The following is a 27746-nucleotide window of genomic DNA, read 5'->3' as shown; positions in this document are numbered from 1 at the left end:
AAGTGCGGATTATCTGCAATACTTGTACATAGTTATTGCTAACTAAATCGGGTTATTGTTGTTGTGAGCCATCTTTTCAGAGGCTCCGCTGTTATCATACTGTTAACTGGGTTCAGATCACAGGTTGTACAGTGTGATTGGTGTGGCTGGTATGAGTCTTACCCGGGATTCAAAATTCCTCCCTTATTGTGTACGCTCGTCCGGGCACAGTACCTAACTGGAGTCTGGAGGAGGGTCATAGGGGGAGGAGCCAGTGCACACCACCTGATCGGAAAGCTTTACTTTTTGTGCCCTGTCTCCTGCGGAGCCGCTATTCCCCATGGTCCTTTCAGGAACCCCAGCATCCACTACGGACTCCGAGAAATAGAATTATCGGTAAGTAAATTCTTATTTAAAGTGGAACATTTTTCCTCCAGATTTGCTCATGTATTGCAATCAACAGAAAAAAATGTTGTGGTCATCAATTTATAAAAGACTTGTGGTTCCTAATGGGTTGTTATCTACAGTACATGATAACATATTGCCATTTTCTCTAATGAGGTTAAGTAAAATGCTATTAAGAAAGTACAATAATAGTGATAAACAGTAGCTTACTAAGTACAGAAATAGTAGATCACTTAACATGTTACAGACAAAGAAAATGTCTCTCACAATGAAGTATCCTTTTTTATTCAGAAAGACAAGCCATGCAAAGCATTCAATGTCCTCTAAATAAGTAATAATGCCCTTTTATGTTGACAGACCATTCATTTCAAGGTGAAGAGTAGCACTGTTTTAAGGTTGAGTGTCCGCTTTTGACCTGTGGAGTATGCTCACTCTTTCATGTTTGCTATTGCATTAGCTATTACAATTACATAATAAAACCCCATTATCATGTTTCTCTTATTTCCCTTTAAAGACCTGTTGAATTTCATGGATTTTGTCATGCGCTTTCCATCTCTGATAAAGTAAACCAGTGCCCTTCAGAGATCCATTAGCTAATGATTGCCTATTACTTCCTTCTTGACATTGTAACAAGCTTTCAGAAGCTCTGTTGGGTTTTTATTTCCCTTGTGGTTCTGTTCATGATGCATGAAAGATCTTTGCTTTGTAAGACATATTGATCCAAAGCTTCTTCTCAAAGAGCCAAGTCTCACATCTGTTAGAATATGAACATCATCTATAAGCAAATAATTTCTGAAAACTAAAAGGCTTCATTCCTTCCTAAAATGGAGCTATCATTATTATCTTTTATTTCTAGAAGGCTATACATTGAGGGAATTGCAATACAGGTTGAATATCCCATATCCAAAATGCTTGGGACCAGAAGTACAGATGGAGCCACGCTATTCGTGGCTCCGTCTGTGAGCGCGCATAACGCCGAGAGCGGGGGCGCACGCCCGGACGGAGACGCTCAGAATGGGAGCGTCTCTGTGCACTCCCAGCATGACTAGGCGATGGAGCCGCCTCAGATGAGCGCAGATTTTTCCGTATTTTGGAATAATTGCATACCATAATGAGATATCATGGTGATGGGACCTAAGTCTAAGCACAGAGTGCGTTTGTTTCATATAAACCTTATACACACAGCCTGAAGGTAATTTTAGCCAATGTTTTTAATAATTTTGTACATTAAACAAAGTTTGTGTACATACAATTCAGTTATGTTTCAAATTCACCTTATACACACAGCCAGAAGGTCATTTAATACAATATTTTTTATAGTTTTCTCTTACATCCTAGTGGATACTGGGGAATTCTAGATTACCATAGGTATAGATCGTGTCCACTGGAGCCTGGCACTTTAAGAAAATAATAGTGTGTGCTGGCTCCTCCCCTCTATGCCCCTCCTAGCAGACTCAGTTTAGAAAATGTGCCCAAGGAGCCGGGTGAATTCTGTTGCTCTCCAGAGAGACATTTATTTTAGTTTATTATTTTCAGGCACACTGGTTGGCAACCAGTCTGCCTGCGTCGTGGAACTTAAGGGGGAGACTGAACCAACTTCCTTAGAGTTAATGGTTCGTCATCCCAGCTGACAGGACACTGAGCTCCTGAGGTGATGTTCTCACACTCCCAGAGGGTGATCGCATGCTGCCACCCCTTAACAGATGCCGAAGACAGAGGGACCATGACGCGGTTTGGTGTGAGTTACACCATGGACCCGGTTAGCGGGTCCCCGGTGCGTGATGGGGGCATGTCCACCCGGCTCCGGGCCGCGGTGGACTCTGACTACCCGGACTGGCAACACTGGGGGCTCTGTGCTCTCGTTTTTACACTGATTATAGACAGCCAGTAAAAGAAATGATGACGGAACCGAATGCCATTATGGGGGCGGGGCTTTCCGGAGTGCGGGACCAGAAGGCAAACAGCGCCATTTCCTGCTGCTGCTGCTACTTCACAGGCTGCACGCGGACACTGCTCCTTCAGGACCCACTGAATTACCAGGGGAGCGCTAGTTCAGCGGTTTTACCGCTTTGAGGACAATGACACTAAGGTCACCCAGCGGGGTGTTGCTCAGTCTGTGGTGAAGTGTGCTGGTTCCCATATCTCTCTGTGTCACTCCTTTCAGGGTGGTCCGGGTTAGTGTGCTTATCTCACTAATATTACTGTTTTCCATACTAATCTGTGTACAAGCATGTCTGCAAATAAGTCTGTGTACTTTATGCAAAGCTAGGTTTACATCTTCCTCACAAGGTTCACTGATATGTACCCAATGCTCAATTCCTTCACAGGGTAGTGAGGTGCAGGCACCAGAGTGGATAGAATCATTTAAATCTTTGATTTCCAATTTTAATTCAGAGCTAGCTATGGCTAAGCAAGAAAGGCAAGCCCTGTAACAAACTATGGACACGTTTATGATAACTGCTGCCGACCACAGACATACACTTCAGCCCCCCCTGTTTGTCTCTCACATACGCACTCCCTCAATTATTACATTCTGAACTACCAGAGCTCGATGAGGGAGAGGCTGAGGTGGACGAGGATGATTCCCTGTCCCCGGGTGTTGAAGCCCTCGTTTATGCCAATAGAGAGGTGCTTAACATCCCTAATAAGGTGGAAGAGCAGGCAGAGGAATCGTATTTTAATGTGAAGCCTAAGTCCTCTGCCACCTTCACGGTTTCTAAGGAATTAGATTCCCTGGCTAGGGCAGCATGGATTAATCCTAACAAGAAATGTATTACCCCTAAACGGGTGTTAAATTCTTTCCCTTTCCCTGCAGAGGAGAGGAAGGTCTGGGAAACCCCGCTGACAGTGGATACCTCTGTATCCAGGCTGTCACGTAAGATAGTTTACACGTACCGGGGGCTGTTTCCCTTAAAGACTCAGCTGATCGCAAGTTGAAACCACTCTTAAATCAATTTATACTGCAGCAGTTGTTGCGGTGGTGGTGCACACTCTGACGACACCGTGGATTTACCAGTTCGTTTACCTGTTTCCTCTGATTACGCTAATCCCGAGAGCTCTCAAAATACTCAAAGGAAAGAGTTCAGGCAATTTTCATTGCCCCGGATTGGCCTCGACGAGCCTGGTATGCGGTCCTCCTGACCTTGTCGTTGGAGGATCCCCGGCCTCTGCCGCTTCTCAAGGACCTTCTTCAACAAAAGACCGTTCGTCTATTCAGACTTACGTTTGATGGCCTGGAAGTTGAGAGGGAAATTTTAACCAGGAAGGGTCTTCCCTCCAATGTGGTTTAAACTATGGTTCAGGCCCGTAAGGTGGTTATCTCCAAACACTATCACCGCATTTGGAAGAAATGTTTCTTGGTGTGAGGGTCGAAAATGTTCTCCTGTGGAATTTCGTCTGGCCTAATTTCTTCTGTCCCTGCAAACAGGAGTGGATAAGGGCCTACGATTAGGCTTCATTAAAGTTCAGATTTCGTCTCTCTCAATCTTCTTCCAGAAGCAACTGGCGGTACTTCCTGAAGTACAGACCTTTCTTAAGGGGGTGTTGCACATTCAGCCACCCTTTGTTCCTCCCACTGCTCCGTGGGACTTAAATTTGGTTTTGACCTTTCTCCAGTCGTATTGGTTTGAACCCTTGCATAGGGTTGACTTAAAATACCTTACGTGGAAGACTGCTATGTTACTGGCCTTGGCTTCGGCTCGGCATGTGTCGGAATTGGGGGCCCTGTCCTGTAAGAGCCCTTACTTGGTGTTTCACAAGGATAGGGCGGAGCTTAGATCTCAGTTTTTGCCGAAAGTGGTCTCGGACTTTCATGTGAATCAACCTATTGTTGTTCCAGTCTTATCCGACACTTCAGTTGCTCCAAAGTCCCTGGATGTTGTAAGAGCTTTGAGGATTTACATCAAAAGGACTGCTCGTCACAGGAAGTCTGACTCGCTTTTCGTCCTTTATGATGCTTTGAAAATTGGTCGTCCTGCCTCCAAGCAGTCCATTGCTCTTTGGCTCAAGTTGACTATCCAGTAAGCCTATACTTCAGCGGCTCTACTGCCGCCGAGTTCTGTTCAGGCCCACTCCACGAGGTCCGTGGGTTCTTCCTGGGCAGCTGCCCGGGGTGTCTCGGCCTTACGGTTTTGCCGGGCCACAACTTCGTCTGGTGTGAACACCTTTTGTTAAGTTCTATAGGTTTGACACATTGGCCAAAGATGACCTTCAGTTTCTTCAGGCGGTTTTGCAAGGGTCTCAGCACTCTCCAACCCGTTCTGGGAGCTTTGGGACGTCCCCATGGTAATCTAGAATTCCCCAGTATCCGCTAGGACATTAGAGAATATAGGAATTTAATACCTACCGGTAATTCCTTTTCTCGTAGTCAGTAGTGGATACTGGGCGCCCGCCTCTGTGCTTTGTTTGCCTGCTTACCTGGTTGTAAGTGTTATGGTAGGTTTTGCTGTTGCTTTCCCTGTTCCATGTTTGCTTAGTGTTGCTATCCTTATCTAAGTTAGCATTGATTTCCTCTGTTTTGGTTAGCTCTACTGTATTATTGTAGTGTGTTGGTTTGTTACCTCACCGCTTTATGTGTTATATCCTTCTCTGAAAGTATGTCCGTCTCCTCGGGCACAGTTTCCTAGACTGAGTCTGCTAGGAGGGGCATAGAGGGGAGGAGCCAGCACACACTATTCGTTTCTTAAAGTGCCAGGCTCCAGTGGACCCGATTTATACCCCATGGTAATCTAGAATTCCCCAGTATCCACTACGGACTACGAGAAAAGGAATTACCAGTAGGTATTAAATTCCTATTTTTAAATCAAGCAAAGTTTTATTATCTCGTCTCGCTCAACAAAATACGTATTTCGGAATATTTGGATATGGGATACTCAACCTGTACTTGCAGTCAAATACAGTGGCTTCGAACAGAAGGTAAAGATGGGCCTACCGAAAAGGAGTTTATAATCTATAGGGTGTGGGGAACAAGTGTAATCTTTCACCACGTTTATTCTATGTCAGTAAATATATTCTGAGGCTCAGTATTACATAAAAGATATATATATAGTTTATTGGTGCATATAAATGATTTTACCACAAAACAGCATGCAATTCAATAATGACAAGCAATATAAGAATCAGTACTCAACTTATATGTGAAAGTCCCTAAATATGTCCTTCATTTTTCTGAGGGGAATCCGTCATTATAGCACATGAAACTCACATGTGCTGGTCCGTCACAGCGCATATATACTGTACTAAGCACGTTGCATATCTCACTCTGCCTTAGCTGAACCCCTATTAAACATATGGAAGACCTCCTTCATATACTGTATTTTTTGCTTACAGAGCTACTCCCAATATTCTGATTCTGAACTGGTTTTAAACTACTATGGCATTTGGCCCATAATGCTATTGGTAACTGGTGTTTGGACTATAATGCCTAGTGAGCCCACTCTATGCTACAGAAAACGCCACGCGTCATTGTCTTATCTTCAAGGTTTTTCTGTTACAAAAACAAAGTCTATATAAAGACTTCTTCTCAGGGCCCACGAAAACTGCAAGGGAGACCATCCGCCACCTCATCAGGAGCATGCCCAGGCATTGTAGGGAGGTCATACAGGCACGTGGAGGCCACACACACTACTGAGCCTCATTTTGACTTGTTTTAAGGACATTACATCAAAGTTGGATCAGCCTGTAGTGTGTTTTTCCACTTTAATTTTGAGGGTGACTCCAAATCCAGACCTCCATGGGTTAATAAATTTGATTTCCATTGATAATTTCTCTAACGTCCTAGTGGATGCTGGGGACTCCGTAAGGACCATGGGGAATAGCGGCTCCGCAGGAGACTGGGCACAGCTAAGAAAGAATTAGGACTACCTGGTGTGCACTGGCTCCTCCCACTATGACCCTCCTCCAGACTTCAGTTAGAATCCTGTGCCCGGCCGAGCTGGATGCACACTAGGGGCTCTCCTGAGCTCCTAGAAAGAGAGTATATGTTAGGTTTTTTATTTTACAGTGAGATCTGCTGGCAACAGACTCACTGCAGCGAGGGACTAAGGGGAGAAGAAGCGAACCTACCTAACTGGTGGTAGCTTGGGCTTCTTAGGCTACTGGACACCATTAGCTCCAGAGGGATCGACCGCATGGAACCGGCCATTGGTGTTCGGTCCCGGAGCCGCGCCGCCGGCCCCCTTACAGAGCCAGAAGCAAGAAGAATCCGGAAAATCGGCGGCAGAAGACATCAGTCTTCACCAAGGTAGCGCACAGCACTGCAGCTGTGCGCCATTGCTCCTCATACACACTTCACACTCCGGTCACTGAGGGTGCAGGGCGCTGGAGGGGGGCGCCCTGAGAAGCAATAAATACACCTTGGCTGGCAAATATATCACAATATATAGCCCCAGAGGCTATATATGTGATAAATACCCCTGCCAGAATCCATAAAAAAGCGGGAGAAAAGTCAGCCGAAAAAGGGGCGGAGCTATCTCCCTCAGCACACTGGCGCCATTTCTCCCTCACAGTTCCGCTGGAAGGAAGCTCCCTGGCTCTCCCCTGCAGTCTACACTACAGAAAAGGGTAAAAAAGAGAGGGGGGGCACTAAATTTAGGCGCAAAATACATATATAGCAGCTATAAGGGGATATAATTTAGTTAATCCCTGTATTATATAGCGCTCTGGTGTGTGCTGGCATACTCTCTCTCTGTCTCCCCAAAGGGCTTTGTGGGGTCCTGTCTTCTGTCAGAGCATTCCCTGTGTGTGTGCGGTGTGGCGGTACGGCTGTGTCGACATGTTTGATGAGGAGACTTATGTGGAGGAGGAGCAGGTGCCTATAAATGTGTTGTCACCCCCTGCGGGGCAGACACCGGAGTGGATGGACTTGTGGAAGGAATTACGCGAAAGTGTCGACTCCTTACATAAAAAATCTGACGACATGCCAAATGTGGGGCAGCCGGCTTCACAGCCCGTGCCTGCCCAGACGTCTCAAAAGTCATCAGGGGCTCTAAAACGCCCGCTACCTCAGGTGGCAGACACAGATGTCGACACGGATACTGATACCAGTGTCGACGACGAAGAGACTAATGTAATGTCCAATAGGGCCACTCGTTATATGATTGAGGCAATGAAAAATGTTTTACACATTTCTGAAGTGACCCCAGGTACCACAAAAAAGGGTATTATGTTTGGGGAGAGAAGACTACCAGTAGTTTTTCCCCCTTCTGAAGAATTAAATGACGTGTGTGAACTAGCGTGGGCTTCCCCTGATAAAAAATTTGTAATTTAAAAAAAATTACTAATGGCGTACCCTTTCCCGCCAGAGGATAGGTCACGTTGGGAAACACCCCCTAAGGTGGATAAAGCACTTACGCGCTTATCAAAAAAGGTGGCACTGCCGTCCCAAGATACGGCCGCCCTAAAGGAACCTGCTGACAGAAAGCAGGAGGCTCTCCAAAAAGCTATATATACACACACTGGTATTATACTGAGACCAGCTATTGCCTCAGCATGGATGTGCAGTGCGGCAGCTGCATGGTCAGACTCCCTGTCAGAGAACATTGACACCCTAGACAGGGACACTATATTGCTAAACGTAGAGCATATTGAAGACGCTGTCTTTTACATAAGAGATGCACAGAGGGATATTTGCCGGCTGGCATCAAAAATAAGTGCACTGTCCATTTGTGCCAGGAGAGGGTTATGGACCCGGCAGTGGACAGGGGATGCAGATTCCAAAAGGCACATGGAAGTTTTGCCTTATAAGGGTGAGGAGTTGTTCGGGGATGGTCTTTCAGACTTAGTGTCCACAGCAACAGCTGGGAAGTCAGCATTTTTGCCACATGTCCCCTCACAACCAAAGAGAGCACCGTATTATCAGGTGCAGTCCTTTCGCCCCCAAAAGAGCAGACGGGGTAGAGGCGCGTCCTTTCTGCCCAGAGGCAGAGGTAGGGGGAAAAAGCTGCAGCATACAGCCACTTCCCAGGAACAAAAGTCCTCCCCCGCTTCTTCTGCTAAGTCCGCCGCATAACGCTGGGGCTCAGCAGGCGGAGCCAGGTACGGTGGGGGCCGTCTCAAAAACTTCAGCAATCAGTGGGCTCGCTCACAGGTAGATCCCTGGATCCTTCAAGTAGTATCTCAGGGGTACAGGCTGGAATTCGAGACACCCCCCCCCCCCCCCCCGCCGTTTCATCAAATCTGCCTTACCAACGACTCCTTCAGAAAGGGAGGCTGTGTTAGAGGCAATTCACAAGCTGTATTTTCAGCAGGTGATAGTCAAGGTGCCCCTACTTCAACAAGGACGGGGTTACTATTCCACAATGTTTGTGGTACCGAAACCGGACGGTTCGGTGAGACCCATTTTAAATTTGAAATCCTTGAACACATATTTAAGAAAATTCAAGTTCAAGATGGAATCGCTCAGGGCGGTTATTGCAAGCCTGGAAGAGGGAGATTACATGGTATCTCTGGACATCAAGGATGCTTACCTGCATGTCCCCATTTACCATCCTCACCAGGAGTACCTCAGATTTGTGGTACAGGATTGTCATTACCAATTCCAGACGTTGCCGTTCGGCCGGTCCACGGCACCGAGGGTATTTACCAAGGTAATGGCCGAAATGATGATACTCCTTCGGAAAAAGGGAGTTTTAATTGTCCCATACTTGGACGATCTCCTGATAAGGGCAAGGTCCAGAGAGCAGTTGTTGGTCGGCGTAGCATTATCTCAGGAGATGCTACACCAGCATGGTTGGATTCTGAATATTCCAAAGTCTCAGCTGGTTCCGGCGACACGTATACTGTTCCTAGGGATGATTCTGGACACGATCCAGAAAAAAGTGTTTCTCCCAGAGGAGAAAGCCGAGGAGCTGTCGTCTCTAGTGAGAGGCCTCCTGAAACCAAAACAGGTGTCGGTGCATCATTGCACGCGAGTCCTGGGAAAGATGGTAGCTTCCTACGAAGCGATTCCATTCGGCAGGTTCCATGCCAGAACTTTTCAGTGGGACCTGTTGGACCAATGGTCCGGATCGCATCTTCAAATGCATCGGTTGATAACCCTGTCTCCAAAGACCAGGGTGTCTCTGCTGTGGTGGCTGCAGAGTGCTCACCTCAGAGAGGGCCGCAGATTCGGCATACAGGACTGGGTCCTGGTGACCACGGATGCCAGCCTTCGGGGCTGGGGGGCAGTCACTCGGGGAAGAAACTTCCAAGGACTTTGGTCGAGTCAGGAGACTTCCCTACACATAAATGTTCTGGAACTGAGGGCCATTTACAATGCCCTAAGTCAAGCAAAGCCCCTGCTTCAAAACCGTCCGGTTCTGATCCAGTCAGACAACATCATGGCTGTCGCCCATGTCAATCGACAGGGCGGCACAAGAAGCAGGACGGCGATGGCAGAAGCCACAAGGATTCTCCGATGGGCGGAAAATCACGTGTTAGCACTGTCAGCAGTGTTCATTCCGGGAGTGGACAACTGGGAAGCAGACTTCCTCAGCAGGCACGACCTCCACCCGGGAGAGTGGGGACTTCATCCAGAAGTCTTCCAACTGATTGTAAACCGTTGGGAAAGGCCACAGGTGGACATGATGGCGTCCCGCTTAAACAAAAAGCTGGAAAAATATTGCGCCAGGTCAAGAGACCCTCAGGCGATAGCTGTGGACGCTCTAGTGACACCGTGGGTGTACCGGTCGGTTTATGTGTTCCCTCCTGTTCCTCTCATACCCAAGGTACTGAGGATAATAAGGAGAAGAGGAGTAAGAACTATACTCATTGTTCCGGATTGGCCAAGAAGTGCTTGGTACCCGGAACTTCAAGAAATGATCTCAGAGGACCCATGGCCTCTGCCGCTCAGACAGGACCTGCTGCTGCAGGGGCCCTGTCTGTTCCAAGACTTACCGCGGCTGCGTTTGACGGCATGGCGATTGAACGCCGGATCCTAAAAGAAAAGGGTATTCCGGAGGAAGTCATTCCTACGCTTATTAAAGCTAGGAAAGATGTAACCGTACAACATTATCACCGCATATGGCGAAAATATGTTGCGTGGTGAGGCCAGGAAGGCCCCAACGGAGGAATTCCAGCTAGGTCGATTTCTGCACTTCCTACAGTCAGGGGTGACTATGGGCCTAAAATTGGGGTCCATTAAGGTCCAGATTTCGGCTCTGTCGATTTTCTTCCAAAAAGAACTGGCTTCACTGCCTGAAGTTCAGACATTTGTCAAGGGAATGCTGCATATTCAGCCTCCTTTTGTGCCCCCAGTGGCACCGTGGGACCTCAACGTGGTGTTGGGTTTCCTAAAGTCATATTGGTTTGAGCCACTCAAAACCGTGGATTTAAAATATCTCACGTGGAAAGTGGTCATGCTTTTGGCCTTGGCTTCGGCAAGGCGGGTGTCAGAATTGGCGGCTTTGTCATGTAAAAGCCCCTATTTGATTTTCCATATGGATAGGGCAGAATTGAGGACTCGTCCCCAATTTCTTCCTAAGGTGGTATCAGCTTTTCACTTGAACCAACCTATCGTGGTGCCTGCGGCTACTAGGGACTTGGAGGACTCCAAGTAACTGGACGTAGTCAGGGCCTTGAAAATTTATGTTTCCAGGACGGCTGGAGTCAGGAAGACTGACTCGCTATTTATCCTGTATGCACCAAACAAGATGGGTGCTCCTGCTTCAAAGCAGACTATTGCTCGCTGGATTTGTAGCACAATTCAGCTTGCGCATTCTGTGGCTGGCCTGCCACAGCCTAAATCTGTAAAAGCCCATTCCACGAGGAAAGTGGGCTCTTCTTGGGCGGCTGCCCGAGGGGTCTCGGCTTTACAACTTTGCCGAGCTGCTACTTGGTCAGGGGCAAACACGTTTGCAAAATTCTACAAATTTGATACCCTGGCTGAGGAGGACTAGGACGTTAGAGAAAATAAGATTTTACTCACTGGTAAATCTATTTCTCGTAGTCCGTAGTGGATGCTGGGCGCCCGTCCCAAGTGCGGACTGTCTGCAATACTTGTATATAGTTATTGTTAACTAAAAGGGTTATTGTTGAGCCATCTGTTGAGAGGCTCTGTTATGTTCATACTGTTAACTGGGTATTGTATCACGAGTTATACGGTGTGATTGGTGTGGCTGGTATGAGTCTTACCCGGGATTCAAAATCCTTCCTTATTGTGTCAGCTCTTCCGGGCACAGTATCCTAACTGAGGTCTGGAGGAGGGTCATAGAGGGAGGAGCCAGTGCACACCAGGTAGTCCTAATTCTTTCTTAGCTGTGCCCAGTCTCCTGCGGAGCCGCTATTCCCCATGGTCCTTACGGAGTCCCCAGCATCCACTACGGACTACGAGAAATAGATTTACCGGTGAGTAAAATCTTATTTTTTGTGTGATTTTGTTGACAGCACATTCAGCTATGTAAAGAACAAAGTATTTAATAAGAATATTTCATTCATTCAGATCTAGGATGTGTTATTTTAGTGTTCCCTTTATTTTTTTGAGCAGTGTATATTCTATAATACTACTAAATGGGAATTGCAGTAACACTGTGCGACTTTGTTAATGTAAGAATGTATTGAAGTACCTGTAGACAACATTTAGATACCATGGGCCTGATTCTGAGTTGGATGCAAATGGGTTTTTGGATGGATCTTGCATACTGCGCATGTGCTGAAAACAGAAATAGTCAAATGCGCATGCACCGGATCAAGCATACGTACATGGACGGAGATGGCAAGTGCGGAGAGATTGATAGGACCACTCTTTCTGTGACATGAGCATTTCAGCGTGGAAATTGGTAATCGACAATGTGGACTCATGGATCTGTTCTGTCTAGTGCGAGTGTCATGGGTGTGTTAGCCAACTCCAGTAGTATGCAGCGGGAGATGGGATGCCTGTTTCAGACAGCTTGTGGAGTTCCCAGGGAAGGATGTTCAGTGAAAGTTAATATTTCTGGAAAGGAAGGCATTTCATTTAGTGCAGGGCTTATTTAAAATGGAAATGCCCATGAAGCATAGAGCTTTTTTTAAGGTTAGTGTGTCTTTAAACATGGTGACTAAATCAGAGGAAAGAATATCTGATGGCATTTCTCTGAAAATGTGTCTGAGCCTTGGCTTTTGCCTGTTTCCAAGGATTTAAGCCGATCAAGCATCAAGTTATCATGATAATTTGTCCATTTCTCTATGCTCATCAGCTATGCTATGCTGTTATTATAGATTCACCAAAGAATAAAGGGAAAATTAAATAAGATCTGGTTCCATTTAAATTATCAGCAAAATAGACATTTTCTTTATGACAAGATTTATATCGGAGGTTCTCAAACTCGGTCCTCAGGACCCCACACAGTGCATGTTTTGCAGGTCACCCAGCAGGTGCACAGGTGTATTAATTACTCACTGACACATTTTAAAAGGTCCACAGGTGGAGCTAATTATTTCACTTGTAATTCTGTGAGGAGACCTGCAAAACATGCACTGTGTGGGCCCCCGAGGACCGAGTTTGAGAACCTCTGATTTATATGGTAGCTGCATTACTTCATGCCTGTCAGATGTATCTTATTGTATTCCGTTGTGGAATTTTTTTGCACTTCATACATAATTAATTGAAAAATGACTAACAAGTTAAATCATCTCCTGCTACAAAGGAAAATCTAGTGAAAGTGGTGCATTACGTGACAGATCAACATACAAATAAATAGGTCACCTACAGCCTTTTTGGCATTTTCAGAATACGAGGGGTGTGCAATTAGTTTCCAGATGCACAAAAAGTATTTAATTTACAAACAAATTGAACGTTACATTTTTTTCAAAGTATTCACCAGAGAAGTCTATGCAAACTTGCATGCGCTCAAACCACTTGGTGAAGCAGCTGGGCCAGTCCGAAACAAGTACAGTGCATACGGAAAGTATTCACAGCGCTTCACTTTTTCCACATTTTGTTATGTTACAGCCTTATTCCAAAATGGAATAAATTCATTTTTTCCCTCAAAATTATACACACGATCCCCCATAATGACAGTTGCTGCCAATACCTCATAATGAGGCTGTAATTGCTGCCAAAGGTGCATTAACAAAGTATTGAGAAAAGGCTGTGAATACTTATGTACATGTGATTTCTTAGGTTTTTATTTTTAATAAATTTGCAAACATCTGTAAAAAAAAAACTTTTTTCATGTTGTCATTATGGGGTATTGTGTGTAGAATTTTGAAGGAAAACATGAATTTATTCTATTTTGGAATAAGGCTGTAACATAACAAAATGTGGAAAAAGTGAAGCGCTATGAAAACTTTCCGGATGCACTATATGAAGCACGACTGGTGTTAAAGTAGCATATTCTTATATTCTATGCATCTTTAATTGTTTAGAGCAAAATGTATACTGTATATATAGTTTTCATTATTCTCAGAGAACGAAAAAACAGTGAGCAGTGCCACTTCCCTCTTGAAGCCATACAGATATTTGCATTAGCATGAGGTAGTAATATCTGGCTTCCTCATCTTCCAACAGTTACAGCCGCTTTGCATCTAACTGAGAATCAGGCCCCAAATATTTACTGCTCTTCCGGTATACTAATACAGTGGTTCTCAAACTCGGTCCTCAGGACCCCACACAGTTAACACAGGTACCACACAGGTAACCCAGCAAGTGCAAAGGTGTGTTCATTATTCACTGACACATTTTAAAAGGTCCACAGGTGGAGTAATTATTCTGTGAGGAGACTTGCAAAACATGCACTGTGTGGGGTCCTGAGGACTGAATTTGAGAACCTGTGTACTAATGGATGCTTCTCACATTTACTTTTTAAAAAATGTTCTGTCATTGGTTTAAACCTAACCTGTTATCAGCCATTGAGGACCGGAGTTGCAGCTAGACCCTAAGGTGTTAAAATGCCAATAAAAAGCAGTCAGCCAGGAATATTAGTGTCATGCCTTTCTTGAAACACTATTGATAGCTATTTAAAAGCCTATAGATCCAATTAGGAGAACTTGTGATTGTAGATAAAGCTCATACTTCAGTAGCTGCTAGCAGCTATCACAGATTGGTAATCCTCAATATGATGCATGGTGTGGCCTATTAAATTGTATGAAATTGGTCATTTATCGGTTTATATTTAAAGCACTACAAAAATCACCTATTAGGATGCTGTGCCATATTCAAGTATTAGAATAACATGTATTAAACACTTTATAGAGAGTAATACATCAGCCTATAATTTTTGAGTATATGATTACATAATCTGTCCCAAATTTGTCATATATAGTGTAATAAGACAATATACTGTATCTATTCATTTATACTTCTATAGCAGGCATTCCCAACCTCTGTCTCCAAGGCACACTTATACCCCGTTTACACCGCAATAAATATCCCGGGTTTTGCCTTTGAACACGCAGCATCCCGGGATATTGTGCAGTGTAAAAGTACCCTGTTATAATTGTGTCCTGGAACCCATTCACTGCATAGAGAAGAGGGGGCCTTTGGAGATCCTCTGATCTCCAAACACCGTCTCCGCACGCATCTGCGGTGTCGTCACCAACCTGGCATATTGCTGAGTCGGGCCCCTGTCTGAAAAGGGTCTCGCCAAGTCGCACCCGGTATGGTCCCGTGCACAAATCCTGGGTGCGACTCGGCAATACCATATAAAAGTGATATAACAGTGCAGGTGTTAGTGATATCCAGGCTTTAGCACAGATGGTATAATCAAAATAACTAAGGTACTAATTAAGTCACCTGTGCTCAAGCATGGATATCACTAAAACCTGGAGGTTGGTAATGTCTGTTCTATACCATTACTTCATAAAAACAGTGATCTAGCTAAATATATAAACCTTAAGGGCCCTACACACTGTGCGATTTTGGGCGATTTTATCTATATGAACAATGAACGATTTTTCAGTAACGTTTTTTTGCATACACACTGAACGATTTAACATTGCAAACATCGATATCGTCCATATTGGCTTGCAATGATAAACGATGATAGACCAGCGATGAACGACTGCAGAAACATGCATCGTTCATCGTCGGTTCTTCCACACTGAACGATATATTGTTCATTTTTTAATGATATCGTTCTTAAATATCTAAAGTGTGCATGGCCCTTTACTAATGTGTCCTTGTAATTTCAGAAACCCATTTTACTGTATTTCTATGAACAATAAACTTCTCTTTACGTTGCCTCTGCTAATATTTCAGATTACTTTTTAAAATATTCAGCCACTACGATATTCTGTAGTGTATTGTTTTCATACATGGGTGCTTATGGTATCATCTTAACCAGATTTCATTTTCTATTTTATGCAATAGTAATATATACAATGTGTGTGATTGTGTCCACACAGGATATGTGCCTGCTCCGATTCTGTCCCCAGACCTCCAGTGATTCTGTATTCTGTAGCCGGCTTTATTCCTACCTGAATCGCAAACTCAAATACGGAATAGTGAGTGCAGACAACATGGAAGCCTTTGTTATTCCGCTGCCTGCATGCCAACCAATACCTCACAGACTACACCCACTGGGGGGGCCAGGTAGGACTGATCAAAGAATGAAACCTACTTCATCCTTGTGTCTGATTAAAATGTTCTAAGTCATTTGATTTTTGCACTTTTTTTCCTGGAGTGTTGGAGGGGTGGCCCTCTTTATATACTGTTTTCATAGTAGCTCCTTGTTCACGAGGGTTGGTAAGAGCCCTTGACTAGATTAATTGGCACTCACTATCAATCATCCTAAGTAAACACAGAAGAATCTATTGAACGGCCAATATATCGCGGGTCCACCGGCCAGTGTGTACGAGCACTATGTCTGTGAACGCCGTCATTCACAGACATATCGCGTCGGCCCCGCAGCACAGCCAACGGCCAATATATCTAACGCTATATTGGTGCGGGATCAGTACGCTATACCGCCGGACGGAATCCTGGCGGTCGGAATACCGACACCGGGATCCCGACCGGCACAATCCCGACGGGGGCGAGCGCTCCCCACGCTGCGGGCACGGTGCCTCGCTACGCTCGGCACACTAATTTGTTCTCCCTCTATGGGTGTCGTGGACACCCACAGAGGGAGAATATGTCGGGATTGTGCCAGTCGGGATCCCGACCGCTGGGATTCCGTCCGGCGGTATCTTGACGGCATCCCATTGGTGCATTGTGCAGTGTGTACTGCGGTCAGCCCATTTCGTTACATCAGGCCCGGCCGATCGGGCAGTGTGTATGCTCAACACACGCTGCCTGGCCTGTCTGTAGATATATCTGCAGATATATCTACCAGTGTGTACCCAGCATTTCAGCTTTAATTCATGTGGTTGAACAAAAATATTGTATGAAAAGTTTGGGAGAACAATTTTTATTTAGAGTCCCCTGTTTTCACAAGCTGAAATGTAATAGGGCAAATTAACATAATCATAAATAAAATGTTAATTTTTAATGTTTTGTCGAGAATCTTTTCAAAGCAATGACTGCCTGAAGTGCGGAAATCATGGACATAGGCTAATGCTGGGGTTTCTCTTGTTATGCTTTTCCAGGCCTTAACTGCAGATGGCTTTCTGCCTTTAGTTTTGTCTTCAGCAAGTGCTCGATCTGGTTGAGATCAGGAGACTGACTCGGCCATTTCAGAATATGCCATTTCTTTGCCATTAACAACTCCTGGGTTGCTTTCGCAGTATGTTTTGGGTCATTGTCTATCTGTACTTTGAAGCACAGTCCAATCAACTTTGCAGAATTTGACTGAATCTAAGCAGACAGTGGGGTATATTTACTAAGCTCCCGATTTTGACCGAGATGCCGTTTTTTCATCAAAGTGTCATCTCGGTCAATCTCGGTCATTTACTAAACACTAATCACGGCAGTGATGAGGGCATTCGTAATTTTTTTCTAGTTCAGGTAAAAAATTACGAATGAATACACCATCGGTCAAATTACGCCTGTTTAAGTATGAATCTCGGTCATTTACTAAGAAGTGCAAAGCAAAAAAACCCAAAACACTGCCGTGAAAAATTACAATTCGTAAAAAAGTCCTAAAAAAAAACAGACCTGCTTTTTTTATTCGTGATTTGAGATGCATGCAGGGATCCATGAGATCCGTGCATGTATATCAGTGGGAAGGGGTTGGAAAGTGCTTTTTTTTGCCAAAAAAAATTGCGTGGGGTCCCCCCTCCTAAGCATAACCAGCCTCGGGCTCTTTGAGCCGATCCTGGTTGCAGAAATATGGGGAAAAAAATGACAGGGGTTCCCCCATATTTAAGCAACCAGCATCGGGCTCTGCGCCTGGTCCTGGTCCCAAAAATACGGGGGACAAAAAGAGTAGGGGTCCCCCGTATTTTTAAAACCAGCACCGGGCTCCACTAGCTGGACAGATAATGCCACAGCCGGGGGTCACTTTTATACAGCGCCCTGCGGCCGTGGCATCAAAAATCCAACTAGTCACCCCTGGCCGGGGTACCCTGGGGGAGTGGGGACCCCTTCAATCAAGGGGTCCCCCCCCCCAGCCACCCAAGGGCCAGGGGTGAAGCCCGATGCTGTCCCCCCCCATCCAATGGGCTGCGGATGGGAGGGCTGATAGCCTTTGTTGTAAAATAAAAGATATTGTTTTTAGTAGCAGTACTACAAGTCCCAGCAAGCCTCCCCCGCATGCTTGTACTTGGAGAACCACAAGTACCAGCATGCGGCGGAAAAACGGGCCCGCTGGTACCTGTAGTACTACCACTAAAAAAATACCCAAAAAAACACAAGACACACACACCGTGAAAGTATAATTTTATTACATACATACACACATACATACATACATACTTACCTTATGTTCCCACGCAGGTCGGTCCTCTTCTCCAGTAGAATCCAAGGGGTACCTGTTGAAGAAATTCTACTCACCAGATCCAGTGGTCCAGGCTCCTCGGCAAATCCAGGGATAATCCACGTACTTGAATAAAACAAAAAAACGGCTGCCCGACCACGAACTGAAAGGTGACCCATGTTTGCACATGGGTCACCTTTCCACGAATGCCAGAAACCCACTTTGCCTTCTGGCTAAGTGGGTTTCTTCAGCCAATCAGGGAGTGCCACGTTGTAGCACTCTCCTGATCAGCTGTGTGCTGCTGTCCTCACTGACAGGCAGCACGCGGCAGTGTTACAATGTAGCGCCTATGCGCTACATTGTAACCAATGATGGGAACTTTCTGCCCTGCGGTTGACCTAAAGTGACGTCACCGCTGAGCAGAAAGTTCCCATCATTGGTTACAATGTAGCGCATAGGCGCTACATTGTAACACTGCCGCGTGCTGCCTGTCAGTGAGGACAGCAGCACACAGCTGATCAGGAGAGTGCTACAACGTGGCACTCCCTGATTGGCTGAAGAAACCCACTTAGCCAGAAGGCAAAGTGGGTTTCTGGCATTCGTGGAAAGGTGACCCATGTGCAAACATGGGTCACCTTTCAGTTCGTGGTCGGGCAGCCGTTTTTTTGTTTTATTCAAGTACGTGGATTATCCCTGGATTTGCCGAGGAGCCTGGACCACTGGATCTGGTGAGTAGAATTTCTTCAACAGGTACCCCTTGGATTCTACTGGAGAAGAGGACCGACCTGCGTGGGAACATAAGGTAAGTATGTATGTATGTGTGTATGTATGTAATAAAATTATACTTTCACGGTGTGTGTGTCTTGTGTTTTTTTGGGTATTTTTTTAGTGGTAGTACTACAGGTACCAGCGGGCCCGTTTTTCCGCCGCATGCTGGTACTTGTGGTTCTCCAAGTACAAGCATGCGGGGGAGGCTTGCTGGGACTTGTAGTACTGCTACTAAAAACAATATCTTTTGTTTTACAACAAAGGCTATCAGCCCTCCCATCCGCAGCCCATTGGATGGGGGGGGACAGCCTCGGGCTTCACCCCTGGCCCTTGGGTGGCTGGGGGGGGGGACCCCTTGATTGAAGGGGTCCCCACTCCCCCAGGGTACCCCGGCCAGGGGTGACTAGTTGGATTTTTGATGCCACGGCCGCAGGGCGCTGTATAAAAGTGACCCCCGGCTGTGGCATTATCTGTCCAGCTAGTGGAGCCCGGTGCTGGTTTTAAAAATACGGGGGACCCCTACTCTTTTTGTCCCCCGTATTTTTGGGACCAGGACCAGGCGCAGAGCCCGATGCTGGTTGCTTAAATATGGGGGAACCCCTGTCATTTTTTTCCCCATATTTCTGCAACCAGGATCGGCTCAAAGAGCCCGAGGCTGGTTATGCTTAGGAGGGGGGACCCCACGCAATTTTTTTTAGGATTTTACTTTGTTTAATTTAAAAAAAAAAAAAAAATACGAACCCCAGCACGGATCACATAGATCCGGCCGAGATTGATTGTAAAAAAAAACGGCAGTGTTTTGCTAATCACTGCCGTCAAATTAGGTAAAAAAACACGAATGACATCGACATCGGAAGCAAAGAAAAATACGAATACGACAGCTTAGTAAATTAGTCGTAATCAATTCAAAAAGTTGCAGTTTTACACTGCCGATGTCATTCGTGATTGAACTTTGACCTATTTTCGGAAATTACGAATCTTAGTAAATATACCCCAGTATATCTATATAGATACACTTCAGAATTAATCTGGCTGCTTCTGTCACATCATCAATAAACATTAGTGATCCAGTGCCATTAGAGGCCATACAGGAACATGCCATCACACCGTCTCCACCGTGTTTTACAGAAGATGTGGTATGCTTTGGATCATGAACCATTCCAAGCCTTCTCCATACTTTTTTTTTCTCCCCATCAGTGTGGTACAGGTTGATCCTTAGTTTCATCTTTACAAAGAATGCTGTTCCAGAACTGGGCTGGCTTTTTTAGATGTTTTTGGGCAAAGTCTAATCTGGCCTTTCTATTTTTGAGGCTTTTTAATGGTTTGCACCTTGCAGGGAACTTTCTGTAATTGCTTTGTGAAGTATTTCCTTTATGGTAAGTTTGGATAATAATGGGGATAATTCAGACCTGATCGCTGCTGTGCTTTTTCACACAGCGAGTAATCAGGTCTGAACTGCGCATGTGTATGCACCGCAATGCGCAGGCGCAACAGACTGCAGCAACAGGGCATGCCGGGCAGCGACGAGAAGATGCGAAAAATCCGAACACAACGGCGATCGCAAGGAGATTGACAGGAAGAGGGCATTTGTGGGAGGCAACTGACCTTTTTCAAGGAGTGTCTGGAAAAACGCAGGAGGGACCAGGCGTTTGGAGGGAGGGTTTCTGATGTCTGCTCCGGCCCTGATCATCACACTGGAAGAGTAAGCCCTGGGCTGCACAGAGACTGCACAAAATGAGTTTGTGCAGCTCTGCTACACATCCGAACGCACACTTGCACAGAGAATTCCCCCTCCCCATGTAGGCAGCGACTACCTTATCGCAGGGATGCCAAAAAACGCACCCTAGCGATCAGGTCTGAATTACCCCCAATATCCCTTCCTCCTGGAGAGTGTTGGATGTTGTGAAGTGTTTTTCTTTACAATGCAAAAGGATCCTGCATTCATCCATCACTGTTGTCTTTCTGAGGACGTCCAGGCCTTTTTGTGTTGCCAAACTAACCATTGTGGGGGTTTTTCTCAAACTGTTGATTTGGCCACTCTAAAGGTGCCCGCTATCTCTCTGATTGATCTGTTTGCCTTTGCAGCCTAAGGATGGCCACTTTCACTTGCATTAAGTGGTCCTCTGACTGCATGTTGTGCAGGGTTGGACTGGCCCACAGGGGTACAGTGGAAACCCCCGGTGGGCCACTCCCTCCTCTAGGGAACAGGTTCCAAAATGGACAGTTGAATTATACATTATCTATATTTCTCTGACGTCCTAGTGGATGCTGGGACTCCGTCAGGACCATGGGGATTAGCGGCTCCGCAGGAGACAGGGCACAAAAATAAAAGCTTTAGGACTAGGTGGTGTGCACCGGCTCCTCCCCCTATGACCCTCCTCCAAGCCTCAGTTAGGTTTTTGTGCCCGTCCGAGCAGGGTGCAATCTAGGTGGCTCTCCTAAAGAGCTGCTTAGAAAAAGTTATTAGGTTTTTTATTTTCAGTGAGTCCTGCTGGCAACAGGCTCACTGCAACGAGGGACTTAGGGGAGAAGAAGTGAACTCACCTGCGTGCAGGATGGATTGGCTTCTTAGGCTACTGGACACCATTAGCTCCAGAGGGATCGAACACAGGCCCAGCCATGGAGTCCGGTCCCGGAGCCGCGCCGCCGACCCCCTTGCAGATGCCGAAAAGTGAAGAGGTCCAGAAACCGGCGGCAGAAGACTTTTCAGTCTTCATGAGGTAGCGCACAGCACTGCAGCTGTGCGCCATTGTTGTCAGCACACTTCACACCAGCGGTCACTGAGGGTGCAGGGCGCTGGGGGGGGGGCGCCCTGGGCAGCAATGATAATACCTTGTTCTGGCTAAAAATACATCACATATAGCCCCTGGGGCTATATGGATGTATTTAACCCCTGCCAGGTCTCACAAACACCGGGAGAAGAGCCCGCCGAAATAGGGGGCGGGGCCTATCTCCTCAGCACACAGCGCCATTTTCCTGCACAGCTCAGCTGCGAGGAAGGCTCCCAGGACTCTCCCCTGCACTGCACTACAGAAACAGGGTAAAAAAACAGAGAGGGGGGGCACTTTTTTGGCGATATTGATATATTAAGCTGCTATAAAGGAAACAACACTTCTGTAGGGTTGTTCCTATATATTTATAGCGCTTGGGTGTGTGCTGGCAAACTCTCCCTCTGTCTCCCCAAAGGGCTATTGGGGTCCTGTCTTCGATAAGAGCATTCCCTGTGTGTCTGCTGTGTGTCGGTACGTGTGTGTCGACATGTATGAGGACGATGCTGGTGTGGAGGCGGAGCAATTGCCGGTAATGGTGATGTCACCCCCTAGGGAGTCGACACCGGAATGGATGGCTTTGTTTATGGAATTACGTGATAATGTCAGCACGTTACAAAAATCAGTTGACGACATGAGACGGCCGGCAAACCAGTTAGTACCTGTCCAGGCGTCTCAGACACCGTCAGGGGCTGTAAAACGCTCTTTACCTCAGTCGGTCGACACAGACCCAGACACGGACACCGAATCTAGTGTCGACGGTGAAGAAACAAACGTATTTTCCAGTAGGGCCACACGTTATATGATCACGGCAATGAAGGAGGCTTTGCATATCTCTGATACTGCAAGTACCACAAAAAGGGGTATTATGTGGGGTCTGAATAAACTACCTGTAGTTTCTCTGACGTCCTAAGTGGATGCTGGGGACTCCGTCAGGACCATGGGGATTAGCGGCTCCGCAGGAGACAGGGCACAAAACTAGAAAACTGCTAATTTCAAAGAAGTTATTGGCATTATATCCTTTCCCGCCAGAGGTTAGGGCGCGCTGGGAAACACCCCCTAGGGTGGATAAGGCACTCACACGCTTATCAAAACAAGTGGCGTTACCGTCTCCTGAAACGGCCGCCCTCAAGGATCCAGCTGATAGGAGGCTGAAAACTACCCTGAAAAGTATATACACTCATACTGGTGTTATACTGCGACCAGCCATCGCCTCTGCATGGATGTGCAGTGCTGGGGTGGTTTGGTCGGATTCCCTGACTGAAAATATTGATACCCTGGATAGGGACAGTATTTTATTGACTATAGAGCAATTAAAGGATGCTTTTCTTTATATGCGAGATGCTCAGAGGGATATTTGCACTCTGGCATCGAGAGTAAGTGCGATGTCCATATCTGCCAGAAGAAGTTTATGGACGCGACAGTGGTCAGGTGATGCGGATTCCAAACGGCATATGGAAGTATTGCCGTATAAAGGGGAGGAATTATTTGGGGTCGGTCTATCGGATTTGGTGGCCACGGCAACAGCCGGGAAATCCACCTTTTTACCTCAGGTCCCCTCCCAACAGAAAAAGACACCGTCTTTTCAGCCGCAGTCCTTTCGTTCCTATAAGAACAAGCGGGCAAAAGGACAGTCATATCTGCCCCGAGGCAAAGGAAAGGGTAAGAGAGTGCACCAAGCAGCTCCCTCCCAGGAGCAGAAGCCCTCCCCGGCTTCTGCAAAGCCCTCAGCATGACGTTGGGGCTTTACAAGCGGACTCAGGGGCGGTGGGGGGTCGACTCAAGAATTTCAGCGCACAGTGGGCTCACTCACAGGTGGACCCCTGGATCCTGCAGGTAGTATCTCAGGGTTACAGGTTGGAATTCGAGAAGTCTCCCCCTCGCCGGTTCCTAAAGTCTGCTCTGCCAACGTCTCCCTCAGACAGGGCGACGGTATTGGAAGCCATTCACAAGCTGTATTCTCAGCAGGTGATAGTCAAGGTACCCCTCCTACAACAGGGAAAGGGGTATTATTCCACACTATTTGTGGTACCGAAGCCGGACGGCTAGGTAAGACCTATTCTAAATCTGAAATCTTTGAACCTGTACATACAAAAATTCAAGTTCAAGATGGAGTCACTCAGAGCAGTGATAGCGAATCTGGAAGAAGGGGACTTTATGGTGTCCCTGGACATCAAGGATGCTTACCTGCATGTCCCAATTTGCCCTTCACATCAAGGGTACCTCAGGTTCGTGGTGCAAAACTGTCATTATCAGTTTCAGACGCTGCCGTTTGGATTGTCCACGGCACCTCGGGTCTTTACCAAGGTAATGGCCGAAATGATGTTTCTTCTGCGAAGAAAAGGCGTATTAATTATCCCTTACTTGGACGATCTCCTGATAAGGGCAAGGTCCAGAGAACAGCTGGGGGACGTAGTAGCACTAACCCAAGTAGTGCTGCAACAGCACGGGTGGATTCTGAATTTTCCAAAATCTCAATTGACCCCGACGACACGTCTGCTGTTCCTGGGAATGATTCTGGACACGGTTCAGAAAAAGGTGTTTCTTCCGGAGGAGAAAGCCAGGGAGTTATCCGAACTTGTCAGGAACCTCCTAAAACCAGGAAAAGTGTCTGTGCATCAATGCACAAGAGTCCTGGGAAAAATGGTGGCTTCTTACGAAGCGATTCCATTCGGCAGATTCCACGCACGAACTTTTCAGTGGGATCTGCTGGACAAATGGTCCGGATCGCATCTGCAGATGCATCAGCGGATAACTTTGTCTCCACGGACAAGGGTGTCTCTTCTGTGGTGGTTGCAGAGTGCTCATCTGTTAGAGGGCCGCAGATTCGGCATACAGGACTGGGTCCTGGTGACCACGGATGCCAGTCTGAGAGGCTGGGGAGCGGTCACACAGGGAAGAAACTTCCAGGGAGTGTGGTCAAGCCTGGAGATGTCTCTTCACATAAATATACTGGAGCTAAGAGCGATTTACAATGCTCTAAGCCTGGCAAAACCCCTGCTTCAGGGTCAGCCGGTGTTGATCCAGTCGGACAACATCACGGCAGTCGCCCACGTAAACAGACAGGGCGGCACAAGAAGCAGGAGGGCAATGGCAGAAGCTGCAAGGATTCTTCGCTGGGCGGAAGATCATGTGATAGCACTGTCAGCAGTGTTCATTCCGGGAGTGGACAACTGGGAAGCGGACTTCCTCAGCAGACACGATCTACACCCGGGAGAGTGGGGACTTCATCCAGAAGTCTTCCACATGATTGTGAACCGTTGGGAAAAACCAAAGGTGGATATGATGGCGTCCCGCCTCAACAAAAAACTGGACAGGTATTGCGCCAGGTCAAGAGACCCTCAGGCAATAGCTGTGGACGCTCTGGTAACACCGTGGGTGTTCCAGTCAGTGTATGTGTTTCCTCCTCTGCCTCTCATACCAAAAGTACTGAGAATTATACGGCAAAGGGGAGTAAGAACGATACTCGTGGCTCCGGATTGGCCAAGAAGAACTTGGTACCCGGAACTTCAGGAGATGCTCACGGAAGATCCGTGGCCTCTACCTCTAAGACGGGACCTGCTTCAGCAGGGACCGTGTCTATTCCAAGACTTACCGCGGCTGCGTTTGACGGCATGGCGGTTGAACGCCGAATTCTAAGGGAAAAAGGCATTCCGGAAGAGGTCATCCCTACCCTGGTAAAAGCCAGGAAGGAGGTGACTGCACAACATTATCACCGCATTTGGAGAAAATATGTTGCGTGGTGTGAGGCCAGGAAGGCCCCGACGGAGGAATTTCAACTTGGTCGATTCCTACATTTCCTGCAAACAGGATTGTCTATGGGCCTCAAATTAGGGTCCATTAAGGTTCAAATTTCGGCCCTGTCGATTTTCTTCCAGAAAGAATTGGCTTCAGTTCCTGAAGTCCAGACTTTTGTAAAAGGAGTACTACATATACAGTCCCCGGTTGTGCCCCCAGTGGCTCCGTGGGATCTTAATGTAGTTTTGGATTTTCTCAAATCCCATTGGTTTGAGCCACTCAAATCGGTGGATTTGAAATATCTTACATGGAAAGTAACCATGCTACTGGCCCTGGCTTCAGCCAGGAGAGTGTCAGAATTGGCGGCTTTATCGTATAAAAGCCCATATCTGATTTTCCATTCGGACAGGGCAGAACTGCGGACGCGTCCTCAGTTTCTGCCTAAGGTGGTTTCAGCGTTTCACCTGAACCAGCCTATTGTGGTGCCTGCGGCTACTAGCGATTTGGAGGATTCCAAGTTGCTGGACGTTGTCAGGGCATTGAAAATATATATTTCAAGGACGGCTGGAGTCAGAAAATCTGACTCGCTGTTTATACTGTATGCACCCAACAAGCTGGGTGCTCCTGCTTCTAAGCAGACGATTGCTCGTTGGATTTGTAGCACAATTCAACTTGCACATTCTGTGGCAGGCCTGCCACAGCCTAAATCTATCAAGGCCCATTCCACAAGGAAGGTGGGCTCATCTTGGGCGGCTGCCCGAGGGGTCTCGGCATTACAACTCTGCCGAGCAGCTACGTGGTCGGGGGAGAACACGTTTGTAAAATTCTACAAATTTGATACCCTGGCTAAAGAGGACCTGGAGTTCTCTCATTCGGTGCTGCAGAGTCATCCGCACTCTCCCGCCCGTTTGGGAGCTTTGGTATAATCCCCATGGTCCTGACGGAGTCCCAGCATCCACTAGGACGTCAGAGAAAATAAGATTTTACTTACCGATAAATGTATTTCTCGTAGTCCGTAGTGGATGCTGGGCGCCCATCCCAAGTGCGGATTGTCTGCAATACTTGTACATAGTTATTGTTACAAAAAAATCGGGTTGTTATTGTTGTGAGCCGTCTGTTCAGAGGCTCCTACGTTTGTCATACTGTTAACTGGGTTCAGATCACAAGTTGTACGGTGTGATTGGTGTGGCTGGTATGAGTCTTACCCGGGATTCAAAATCCTTCCTTATTGTGTACGCTCGTCCGGGCACAGTATCCTAACTGAGGCTTGGAGGAGGGTCATAGGGGGAGGAGCCAGTGCACACCACCTAGTCCTAAAGCTTTTATTTTTGTGCCCTGTCTCCTGCGGAGCCGCTAATCCCCATGGTCCTGACGGAGTCCCAGCATCCACTACGGACTACGAGAAATAGATTTATCGGTAAGTAAAATCTTATTTTTCTGCTGCGGGGTACACTGGGCTCCACAGGGAATGACATTGGGGTGTAGAGTAGGTTCTTGATCCGAGGCACCAACAGGCTAAAAGCTTTGACTGTTCCCAGAATGCATAGCGCCGCCTCCTCTATAACCCCGCCTCCGTGCACAGGAGCTCAGTTTTGTAGTTGGTGCCATGCAGTGCAGGCATACAACAGGTGGGCTGCTCCAGTAGCCCTCAGAAGAGCTTTTTTAAGTGAAAAATTAAGACTTCAAGGGCTGCAGCAGAGACACTGTGAGTGTTAGATGTCAGTCAGACATCTCCTGCTGCAGCTCCATCACCTCCCCCAGCGGCGCTGTATACTCCCGCGCCCTGGTTGCCAGGTACTTACAGCGGAGGCTCCGGTTTTCTTCCGCCAGGCACACACACCACAGCAGCTCTCCAAGATCCCCAGGTGCTGTAGACCGCGATCCGGTGCGGCCGGTGGGAGGCGGGCCGCGCGCGGTGGCGTGGACACTGTGGTAGTACAGGGCCTCACTAGACCACCAGGGCAAGGGCACAGGTCAGATTCTCTCAAAAATCCGTTTACTAAGGCCCACAGTACCCGGTGGTGAAGTCCAGCAAAGGGATAAGGCTTTGACCTGTAGCCCCAGGGCGCCATTTAGAGTAAATGTTCCCGCCCTGGAGCTGCATATCTCTCTCTAACTCACTCCCTGTCAGCGTTTGGGCGCCATTAGGTCAAGCTGAGCCGATCCTGGGACTGTTTGGACAAATTCTCCTATGTAAAGCCGCCTGCATGTCAGCGCAGTGCATTTTACAGGACACTTAAGTATTCTACATGTCTGTTGACAGTGTTAGTTAAGTGCATTTAGTCAAGGTTATTTAGTACAAGTACCCCGTGATATACATCCAGTCTTTACTGTGCATTGT

At 47.0% G+C, this 27746-nt stretch overlaps 1 protein-coding gene across 4 annotated transcripts in view; it reads left to right on the top strand.

The window, feature by feature from the left end:
* Positions 1 to 27746, top strand: part of SPOCD1 (SPOC domain containing 1) — a 493492-nt gene that overhangs the window by 443217 nt on the left and 22529 nt on the right. For all 4 annotated transcript variants that reach the window (XM_063954236.1, XM_063954237.1, XM_063954233.1 and 1 more), the window contains one exon: positions 15682 to 15868. In XM_063954236.1, coding sequence (XP_063810306.1) covers positions 15682 to 15868 — 187 coding nt within the window. The remainder of the gene's footprint in view (positions 1 to 15681; positions 15869 to 27746) is intronic.

The sequence above is a fragment of the Pseudophryne corroboree genome, chromosome 2, assembly GCF_028390025.1.
Source record: "Pseudophryne corroboree isolate aPseCor3 chromosome 2, aPseCor3.hap2, whole genome shotgun sequence".
In the NCBI taxonomy this organism is placed as follows: Eukaryota; Metazoa; Chordata; class Amphibia; order Anura; family Myobatrachidae; genus Pseudophryne; species Pseudophryne corroboree.
The sequence above is the reverse complement of the archived record's forward strand: the minus strand, read 5'-3'. Positions and strand labels throughout refer to the sequence as shown.